This window comes from Dendronephthya gigantea, unplaced genomic scaffold (assembly GCF_004324835.1).
Source record: "Dendronephthya gigantea isolate DGI-Jeju-01 unplaced genomic scaffold, DenGig_1.0 000031F, whole genome shotgun sequence".
Classification (NCBI taxonomy): domain Eukaryota; kingdom Metazoa; phylum Cnidaria; class Anthozoa; order Malacalcyonacea; family Nephtheidae; genus Dendronephthya; species Dendronephthya gigantea.
Window position 1 is genome coordinate 536,032 of NW_021163041.1, and position 11,000 is coordinate 547,031.

At 36.8% G+C, this 11,000-nt stretch overlaps 3 protein-coding genes across 4 annotated transcripts; 2 read left to right on the forward strand and 1 right to left on the reverse strand.

Annotated features, from left to right (window-relative positions):
• Positions 1-13: 13 nt before the first annotated feature.
• On the forward strand, positions 14-4,206 carry LOC114524500 (ubiquitin-conjugating enzyme E2-22 kDa-like). 2 transcript variants are annotated; one of them, XM_028545597.1, is made up of 9 exons: positions 14-74; positions 1,458-1,551; positions 1,722-1,780; positions 1,907-1,989; positions 2,154-2,196; positions 2,288-2,344; positions 2,489-2,552; positions 2,792-2,856; positions 3,265-4,206. In XM_028545597.1, the coding sequence occupies exons 1-9, from the start codon at positions 30-32 to the stop codon at positions 3,337-3,339; spliced, it is 585 nt and encodes a 194-aa protein (XP_028401398.1). In that variant the 5' UTR covers positions 14-29; the 3' UTR covers positions 3,340-4,206. The 2 variants fall into 2 exon arrangements, with proteins under 2 accessions (XP_028401398.1, XP_028401397.1); XM_028545596.1 differs by lacking the exon at positions 14-74 and adding an exon at positions 708-905.
• A 980-nt stretch (positions 4,207-5,186) lies between these two features.
• On the forward strand, positions 5,187-9,213 carry LOC114524626 (protein sel-1 homolog 3-like). Its single transcript, XM_028545770.1, has one exon. It carries the CDS (start codon positions 5,265-5,267, stop codon positions 9,003-9,005), a length of 3,741 nt encoding a protein of 1,246 aa, XP_028401571.1. The 5' UTR covers positions 5,187-5,264; the 3' UTR covers positions 9,006-9,213.
• A 163-nt stretch (positions 9,214-9,376) lies between these two features.
• LOC114524630 lies at positions 9,377-10,366 on the reverse strand. Its single transcript, XM_028545773.1, has one exon. It carries the CDS (start codon positions 10,017-10,019, stop codon positions 9,405-9,407), a length of 615 nt encoding a protein of 204 aa, XP_028401574.1. The 5' UTR covers positions 10,020-10,366; the 3' UTR covers positions 9,377-9,404.
• Between the last annotated feature and the right edge of the window lie 634 nt (positions 10,367-11,000).

Consider the following 11,000-nt stretch of genomic DNA (forward strand, 5'->3'; position numbering starts at 1 on the left):
CTTTGGGCCGGAAAACGGCGTATTCGACCATGGTCGAGTCCGCTGGAAAACGTGTTTGGGGTGTGGTTTCAATGGTATGTTAAAGATTCAAACGTTGCTCCCATCGTGCTACGGTTAAAAAAACGCCACAACTATTCATATTACTTGAATCCGAAAATCTCGTCTCCCGAGCGAACGATCCTCTACAAGCTAGGATTAAGGAAAAACAGGGACCCAGTTCTGGCAGTTCAAAGTGTTACGTGCAATAAGGGCAGGTTACACTAGGTGGAATTTTTTAAACGAACGAAATTCTCCGTTTTGATTTTCTTTTCAACTTGGAGGATGCGACCGTAGCGGATTGTTCGTTCGAAAATTCAGGCTAGTGGGGAAGCAACCCTTGACGAATTTCGAACCCATAACTTAGAACAAGTTCAACGGTGAATCGAGAATCATTCACAAAATGTACGGGTGGTGGTCCCCTTTCCCCCTTGCTTCCTACACACGCCTACACCACTAAATGTTTGTAAATATATAAAAATATGTAATTGTGTGCATGCAATATAATACAATGATCTGAAGATCAAGTTCATTAACCTCCGAAGTTCGAAACGCTGTCAAAAAACATCTTTGGTGTCATGACGTCATGACTGTCATCAATTATTTCATCAAGTGACCAACAATCAGGTTGGCCAGGTTACCAAGCGTTGTTATCCAGACCGAATCACGTGACCAAATAGACATTTCTCACTCTCCGACCTCTCAAGGAACTGGCTATAAAGAAAGAAATATTAACCAAAAATTAAAAAACAACGATAATACTTAGTAAGGGTTTCTAGTGATTAAAATAAAATTGTGCAAAAAATATGGCCAATATTGCTATTTCAAGAATAAAGCGTGAGTTTCAAGAAGTTGTCAAAAGCGAAGAGGTATCTTCACGAATCACGATCTTGAATATCTAGCTTTTTAAAACATTTATACATAATCAGTAAACCAGATCCTCTCATCATCCTGCTACTACCATTACAACATTGCATGTTTATTTGTTATAAGACTTTTACCCAATATTTTCTGATGAAATACAATTTCTGGTAATTCTAGAACTATATGCGTTATAATTTATACTTGTAATTTAATTATACTCCGTTCATAAACCAAGATTCCTGAATAGAACAAATTAATAGTGTACCGTACATGATTGCACTTCACACACTTAAGATAACTTTGTATGATAAATTTTTAGCAAAAAATTTAGATGACCAGGTATATGTGTTTTATAGTTTTTAATATCTATTGTTTCATCTGGTATGATGGTAGGTTTTTCCTGGAATTGCTGGTTAAAGCAGAAAAAAATATTTCAAACTCTTTAGGGCATTTTGAGGACCCTTTTAGTGTAACTGGTCAGGCTTTTGCAACATTGCTATGTTGCATTTCCAATCACAATCTGATGAATCCTACTTTTTTTTTTAACTTTAATATAGGGATTAAAATGTGCTATTAATGTTGAATTGGTGGGTGATAGTTTTTCTAAATTAAGAGGTGATCTTGCAGGGCCACCAGACACACCTTATGAAGGTGAGTATAATACAGTGTTGAAACATTATAGAAGTTGAAAATGTGTTTGTGTTAGAAGGTAATGCTACAGTATAAGACCAATAAAATTCATCATTTTAGCATATTCCATAGTGGCTTAGCATATAAAAGTATTATATTGTTTTATGATCAATAATGCACTTGTATTCAAGGTGGTCGATATGTTGTTGATATTTCTGTTCCTGAGACATATCCATTTAATCCTCCAAAGGTAGTAGTCCAATATTCCAGATCCTGTTCTAAAGCATGTTTATTGAAATTGCCTCATACAAATTAATTGGTGGCACATTAGCACAAATCACTAGCATTGATTTTTGTTGTAATATTAATACTGTAGGTGAAATTTTTGACTAAAATTTGGCATCCTAATATAAGTTCTGTTACTGGTGCTATATGTCTTGATGTATTAAAGGATCAATGGTATGTCTTTGACTTGGTATCTACATTGCTTTTATGACCAGCATTCTGAATACCTACATTACATATGTCTACCATTGTCTTGTTTCCCTCTATTAATTGTTATCACTGGAAACACAAAAATAGTTGTTGATGTAATGATGTAACCCTTTGTCATCTCTTATTAGGGCTGCAGCAATGACACTTCGGACTGTTCTTCTGTCAATTCAGGTACTTTCATTTCAGATTTGTGAGGAATACTTGGTTATTTGTCATGAGAATTTTTAAACTTGGTTTTTCTTTTGACATATGTAATTTATAGATGTTGTTAGCATCACCTGAACCAGATGATCCACAGGATGCTGTTGTTGCTAGACAGGTACTGTTGTTACAAGACATGTCCTGTTGTGGTGAATACTAGATTAAGACCACTAGCTAGCTACAATTATGTCTTCTATTTAACCCAAAATATTTCCACATTTCAAAATTCCTCATAGTAATCAATCATCCTTGTTTTTTTTAGTGTAAAGAGAATCCAGAAATATTTAGAAGAACAGCAAGACATTGGGCTCAGGCTTATGCTAATGGTGCGTCTACAATGCACACCTCACCGCCTACAGTACACACCTTGAAGCCTAGCTATCAGCCCTTCCTTAAATCAGCGGTGGACTTTAGTGGCTTTATAGTTAATACCTACCACTATTAATAATATTAAATATTGTGATCATAAAATTCATCCATCACCTTCTCTTTGTTACTGGTTGTAAATCTAGGAAGCTAGTCACAAAATATGTTACATTGGTTTCCACTGTTCTGTTTTTTACAGCTCCAGGTAACATATATGATTGTGAACAAAAGATCAGAAATTTGCAAGAAATGGGATTTGATGAGGTATAGAGTGTAGATACTCAGAGCATATTATTTATACCAAAATAGCAAATTTAAAAAACATTAAAACATTTTTAAAAGATCTTGTATCCAGTTATTTGAAATAACTTAATTACAGAGGCATATGTTGTAAAAGAACATTTGCTGCTAACATTTCATGCTATTCTTTAAATACTCCGCAAACTGAATTTTAATATGAATAATATCTCTTAAAGTTTGCAGAAAATCCTCCCTTCATATTCTGTATTCTCAATAATTTTCACATAATCACATTGGGTTATGAAGACCTGCATGAAGCCTACAGACGGTTGTGTTTTGCACTTTCTTCAGTTTTGATAAAAGATCTAGGTCTAGATCTAGTGAGTTTTTAGGAGGGTTTTTATTTGTTGTGAATATAATCTATTTTTTTAGAATAAAAGTCGAGTGGCACTTTCTACACATAATTGGAATGTGGAGAGAGCAGTGGAATCTGTATTTAATAGTTAGTGTTATTTAGAAAGCTAAGAAAGGTATCAAGAAAATGTATTGATACACTAAATTTGTTTACTAGGACAAGTACAAAATTTCTAATAAACAATAAAAGCTGACCCTAAACATAGACCAGTAAAACAAGGATGAAAAAGCTTAAGAACTCCGTGAAGTTCCGAATAGTAGAGACCTTGTGCAACATTGCATAAGAGTTGGCAAGATTGTATGGTACATTGCCAACCTTGTTTATTTTTTTTAAGTCACAATAAGTTAAAAAACGTATTACAGAATATATAGGGTCTAGAAATACCTTAAAATTTTGACAACCACTGAACCACGTTAGGTTTATATTTGGAAGTTCACGGTATACTATAGTATTGTACATCAGATAAACCTTTTGCTTATTTGGTTTATAATATATAAGGTCAACAGTTTTTTTGTAAATAAAGCATCAATATTTTGAATGGTAGTTTTTGAATTTCTAATACATTATAATACATCACCGTGGAAAAGCGTGGTACCCATACAGTGGTGGATCCAGCGCTAGTGCACTAAGTTGCATTAGAAAACAAAGTGGTTATTTTTAGCAGGTTCCTTGTGTTATGCAAATTAGTACACTAGTACTGGTTCCACCCTGGTGCCATTTAGGTGGTAATTGTAATAATTGTAATTGTAATAATTTTAAGTTTGGTCAATTTGGTTAACCCGTTTGAATCAATATTTTCACAGCATGTTTCTATGCTCAATGTTTAACTTTTGTGTTTATCGTTTCATTGCTGTATCAAACATTCTTTCGGATGGCTGTTGCGTTCACCAGACCCAACACCTTTTCTGTTGTGTTTGGTGAACGAAATGGTCTCTAACCCCTTCCCCCTTCCCACAAACTAATCGGTAAATTCTGTGCCTCGTTTCAGGCCAAGTTGTAAAATCAATAAACTTTGTATTTTCTCATTCAAATGTTGGGAAATTAATCTATTTTTAACATAAACCCTGTTTGTTTCAATCGCGTAGATTATGTATAGTTTTAGGCGTATATAGGTCAGAGCATCGCTTCTCCTGGAATGAGGGTCGAGCCTGATTTTTCAGCAGAGAAATAATTTTATGCACCATTGACAACAATTAACCATGAAAATCCCCAATTCTTACGGTTTCTACTTTTTTATTGTTATTTAATCTTACAGGTCTGCCGTTGGCAAAAATCTTAATTCTAAAAAGGGGGAAAATTTTTTAGTAAATGTGTGTAAATCCGATGGATTTGAAGCCGGAGTTACCAAGACTAATAAATATAGATTTATTCCGGCTTGGAATATTTTATGTCACGGTCAAGCATTTCACACATTCAGACGTTTTAGTTTTTCAGTCGTCAGTGCACTGATCAACTTGATATGAAAGTAATTCGCTTCCCAATTGTGTGAATATATTTATTTAATTTCTGATAGTGCGTGAAAGCGATAGTCAATATTATAAAAGTTAAATCATGGGCATGCATGCCTTCATTGCCCAACGATTTGCATGAGCCGGAAATAATCTACAGTAACTCTGGAAGTAGGAGTGTCGAATTGAGAATTCATACGGTGCTGTTTTTTTAGATGATTTAACTGATTTAACTATAGCCTCTTCTTGCGTGGCATGCTCTTAGGTGATGTTTAGAACATTTTTGACCGTTTGCATTTGGTATCCTAGCAGCGACTTCTTAAGATAAGCATTTGCAAGTAAAGCTTTACTCGTAAAGCACAATGGAAATTACTCCTTTGGGTCATTCTGGATTTGGCTTTTAAAATTTAGTTTTATAATTTAAATCTTTTGTATTGAGTAATACAAACATAAAGTACAGAGCATGAAAATTATTATGGTCACTCAGCATACCATTTGCCGATAGTGGAAGTCGTTTGGTCACAAGAATCTCGATAAACGACGAAGATTCATTATTTCATGTGTTTGATATGAATCTAAGAACTTTCCATGTTTTCCTGTTGTTTTGTTCGTTTGTGTTGGCACAAAATAAGTTTGAACAAGACAACAATGTAGAACTAAAAGCTTTTGAGAACAATGCCGATTTTGCCCAAGAAAAACCCGATGAAAATCCGACCCATGGCCATGTAATTGAGGACCGCAATGTTGGCATTGACTCTATGGAAACTCCTAAAGATGGAATTGAAAAGATATACACGGAGGAAACGCTTGAAAACGACAATAAACTGACCCAAAAAGAACCTGATCAAAATCTTGCCGAAGATGTTTCAGAATTTACGATTGATAATCGCGGTGCCAACACTATCAATGCAAAAACTGCTGCTAACACTGTTGACCCTAACCAAGAAACCAACAATTATCCGGGCGAAATACTCGCTGATGTCGGCATTGACTCTTCAAATATCCAAGAACAGAACGAATTGGTACAAGATCACGATAAAAATAACATCGACAATGTTGGTCGTGTTGATTTCAGTCATGTTGAAGATGAAATAAACGATAAAAAACACACTGATGAAACTGACTCTTCCCCCATCTCGGTTCAAGATGAGTTAGACGAAAAATATTACACAGAGCCAGAGGGCGTTGATAATAACGAACATATTATTGAAGTTGTCCCGAAGTATGAAGTCGATAATAATGTACATGACGTTGGAATTGATCCTACAGAAATTGTAAACCAGCCGGACAATGCATATTTTGATAATAAAAGTGACAAAGAAACTCAGCAAGATCCTGCTGAAGTTGACATTGAAGAGAGCGTTCTTGGAGAGGACGCGATCGAAATCGTTGGCTTGCCTGAATATATCACAAGCCAAAATCTGCGGCTGATAATCCGTTACAGCACTGCTGGTCCTCGGATATTTGTTATTGATATATTTACTGTTGGTATCGATCATGCAGATACCATCTACCATACTGAATGGATAGAGGTGTCGCACTATCCTGGCGAAACCAAAGAGAGAATAGTACGAATAACATTACCAGATAATCTAGTTTACAAAGAAGATAGGATCTTACACATATCTCCAGATCTACACAGCGAATCTTTGTTGTTCCGAACTGCCATGGTTGACTACAAAAACCCGTCAGTATTAGTGCTATTCAAAGAACAACCCCTTATTTTGATTCCTCCCTGGAGCAGATTGCCAAAAAACAACAAACACTACTGCAATTCCTGGATAGGTATGTTTTATGAAAAATTAAATGAGAATAAAATTCCAAAATGCCCCAAAATCGACGATGTAGTTGAACTACTTTCATACCCGGTTGCTCTCGTAGGCAGCGAACATGGATACAAAAAATTCTTTAAAACGCTCCATGAACCAGAAGAAATGCAGAACCATTCGCCTCAATTTACTCTTGCAACTTGGCTGTACCTTACTAAGCCGTGCTCAAAAGACATGTGTCCGTTGATGTATCATATTAAGGAAACAGCCTACCAAACCCCGCTTATTGGCTTATTGAAAACTGGCCACATACACCTTCAATTCCATTATGAAAACGGAAATGGGTTTGCTTTTCTTGTCGATGCAAAAATCTCTGTTCACAAGTGGATTCATATCACTGTAACAGTCAAACATACTGTGGTAACTGTGTACGTAAGATACGGTAAAAATCTCGAGCATGTTAATTCGTTTGTACATTCAGATTTCCCTGCAGGACTATATCATTATAATGATACGGATGGTTATTGGGGTTTGGGAGGTTCCCCAGGATTTATCTCGACTCATGGTTTTATTGGTCCTGCACGAATCTATCGCAGACATGTCTTGTCGCAAGAGGCAATTGAGGCAATTTTCAATGCAGCGTCGAGGCCAAACCTAGGGATGACGGATCACTTTAAATCATGTCGTAAACTGAGAACTGCGGTTAGGATTTCCCTAAGAAAAGAGATTAAAGCGAAAAGTCTTTGTCCTGCAAGAGTTTTGTTGACACATTCTCCGCGTTTGCTTTGCAACGTAGGCACCCGGGGTGTAGCAAATGAGGTTGTTGAAACTTTAATCGACACTTTAAAACTGAATGAAACAACGGGACCGAGTAAGAAAACACAGGATGAAGTTTATAACTACGCTTTCTATTTGACGAAAACAGATAAGAACAATGTCAAAGATGCGTTACTCTTGTTATCCTACACCTCGTGTCTTAGGCACCCCCAATCACTCTACTTGCTATCTGTGTTGCACAGAACCGGGTTGGGGGTAAGTGCGAACACCCGTTTATCGCAGAGATCTTTGTTACTTGGAGCTTACTATAACCACCCATTATCCCAGATGTCCTTAGCCTACAAACACTACATTGGTGTAGACAGTTTTCCGAAGGATCAAGAGGTCGCCAGCACATATTATCGTTATGCGGCAGTACAAAGCAATCGCGCACTAGTTGAACACAACGAGGTTGACACCCACTCTGAGGCTGTGCGACTTGACAAAAACGAAGATCTTGATAACTATCGCGGACCAGACTCAAACTGGTTTAGTTGGCTAAAACATCAAGCTAAACGGGGAGTCACTGACGCACAAAGTGCTTTGGGCGAGGTTTTCTACTATGGTTCACGTGGATTTCGACGAAACCTCACAAAAGCTGCTGAGTTTTATGAGATGGGTGCTAACCGCGGGGACGCGCAAATGTTATTTAATTTAGGTGTGGTCAAATTGCGAGGTCAAGGAGTGGATGTAAATGAGAACGAAGCCCAAGATCTCCTAAAGAAATCCGCTGAACTCGGGTTTGCTCCCGCGTACAACGCATTAGGGTACTACGAACTAAACGTTCGCCAGAATAAGTCAGGGGCTGTTGAGTATTTTAGATATGCTGCCGAACATGAAGACAGGGATGGTTTGTATAACCTGGGTTTTTCTCTAGAGAATGGTCTAGCTCCAGGTACTGTAGGAGATCTGAAGTCAGCTATGCCGTATTACATTGGTGCAGCAAACAAAGGCCATACTGGAGCATGCGTAGTGGCGGGTGATGCTTTTAGCTCAGGACAACATGTTGACCGGGATATTAGCACTTCTATCATTTTTTACAAGTTCGTCGCGGATCAAAACCCAGAGATAGGTTTACACCTGAGAAATGGTCTCGATGGATTCTTTGAAAATGCTTGGTACCGGTCATTAGTGTACTACCTCCTCGCGGCGGAGGCTGGTATGGAGATTGCGCAGTACAACACGGCGTTACTTTGTGAGTGGGATTGGGAACAAGTGTCACAAAGCACCCAGGTAGATTGTGCTTGGCGTTATTACAATCACTCAGCGAAACAAGAGTGGGTGCCATCTCTCATAAAGTCTGGCGATAACCACTGGTATGGAATAACAACTGAGAAAAATATAACTGCTGCTGCTCGATTGTACAGCCAGGCAGCTATTAAAGACGAAAATCCTCAAGCAATTTATAATTTAGGATACTTGGTAGAAAATAATTACCCATTAGACGGATTAGCTTGGATGCAGTTTTACCCTTCGATTGTCAACCCTGGTAATCTCACATTAGCTGCAATTCTTTATAGAAAATGTCGTGATAGTAGGGACGAGGCATTAGTCCCTTGCTCACTTGGCTTGGTCCGAGTTGCTATCAAAATGGCCTGGCAACTAGAGTTGGTCGGTAGCGAAATATTCGTTATACCTTTGATAATATTTTTTATAAGTCTTGCTCTGCTGTATTATTTATGCCGTTTATCAAATTATGATCGTCAAATGATAGACTTGGCATAATTGTTATATTAATCAGGAGATATATAGTAATGGATATCATGGTATATCTTTCTGAAGTAGTACGGAATAGTAAAGTGAGATTAACTGCTCTAAATAGCTTAATTAATCCTAGAAATATAGCATTAAACGAATATAGGAATTACAATTTAGTATATAGGTTATAGTATCAAATTCATAAGTTAAAAAAAATAGTATTTAGAAACATATATGAAATAAAATGTGAAATTATTATCAGGATCGTACGCTAATGATAATGCAGGCTCGTACGCTAATGATTGATAATGTCATTGACATTATGATCTATCCGATTGCAAGAAACTTCAGCCATGCAGTTGGCGTTAGGAAATTAGGTTAAAAGCACAAGTTTCAATGCGAATGAAGATCAATTAAGTTTGAACGTCATATTATTAACAGCATTTTAACAAGATTTGAAGCTATGTTATAGCCCTCAAGTTTAGATTTGAGTCCTGCAAAATCTGTTTGTTCTAAAAGGTGTTTACTATTGCTAATCTCTTTCTTATCCTGGTAACGCGTACACAAATATCGTTCTGAAAATGCCGATATAGCTAAAAACTGTCTCCTATCAAAAACGCTTTCCATTTTACAATCAATGATATCCAATATATCATCCAAACATTCATCACCTATTGAATTTGAATAGAGATCAATTAATGCTTGACGGAGCTCATAACTATTGATTATCCCATCCAAGTCTTTATCAGTTTTAACAAAAGTTGTTTTAAAAAGGTACTTTCTTCTTGAACTAACAATACAATAATGTGAAAGATACTTTATTGCGCTGAGGTTCTCCAAGATTTTCAGGTCCATAGGAAGCTCAAACCTGCAACCTTCGCAAGACAAAGGTAATGGTCCTGTTAGCCAAGGTCTTCGTTTGTTCCGTAAATCGTTTGGATTGCTCGTATTTTTTAGAGAACCGTCTTTTCTATTCTCAGTTAGAACATTACGTGCAAAACATACTGATTGTGCAATATCGACGAACTCTAATCCCGCCATTTATAAATGATACAAAACAAGTTTTTTTAAGCCAAATTACCCTTCTCGTTGTATAAGATATACTGCAGTTTTTGAGCTTTTACCATGTGACATATTACGATATTCTATAACAGCTGATAAAGTATATCCCAGAGACATTTGATGATCAATGTATGTTTTGGCTTTTATCCAGGTCCCCGAGGAATTTCGAGTGCTTTCATTCCAGTTGAAGTAATTCTTCACTAATTTTAAAGCAAGTTTATGATATTAATTATCGATTATTACCAGTTGTCACTGATCCAGGATCTATACCGTGCTATATAGCTATGTATACACATCAAAACAGACTATGATTCAGCTTTTTACTTTGAACTAATTAGAAATAAGTTAGCTGTGGTGCTTTAATTAGACGGTGCGAATGTAACTGTGTACATACATTATGTACCAACGCATTAACAATAAAAACGCCGACAACACTTAAACTTGAGAAATAATTATCATGCATATAGTGTTGTTCAGTATGTGCATTTAGAGACACCAAGGCACCGGTGTGTATATATTTATATATAATATTCAGTCGTAATTTCTGTTCGGGAAAATTTCAAGAGAGAAACATACTCAAAGTGACAAGGTTAATCTAACTGGCGCGCGCATGATCTTCGAGTCGAGAATAGTGAGGGGAGGAGAATTTAAAACAAAGTGTAAACTTGGGAGGGGGAAAAGGCTAAAATGCTCATCAGAACCAGGGAAGTCGAATGTACGGAGCCGAAAAACTTTGCCTCTATGACAGAATATGGTGGGTGTTGGCAGTAGTTCACAAACGAACTAGGTCACAGTGGACCATATATGGGTCTGGGGATTATTTGACGGAGCTACAATACAATGTGCTTATTTTATTTGCTGATATATGTTTACGGGTTGTTTACGGTGGAAAAAAAGTTCAAGTTACGCGAAATGTCTATTTTTAGCCAGCCACCTAAGCCATATATGGCTAGTTGAATA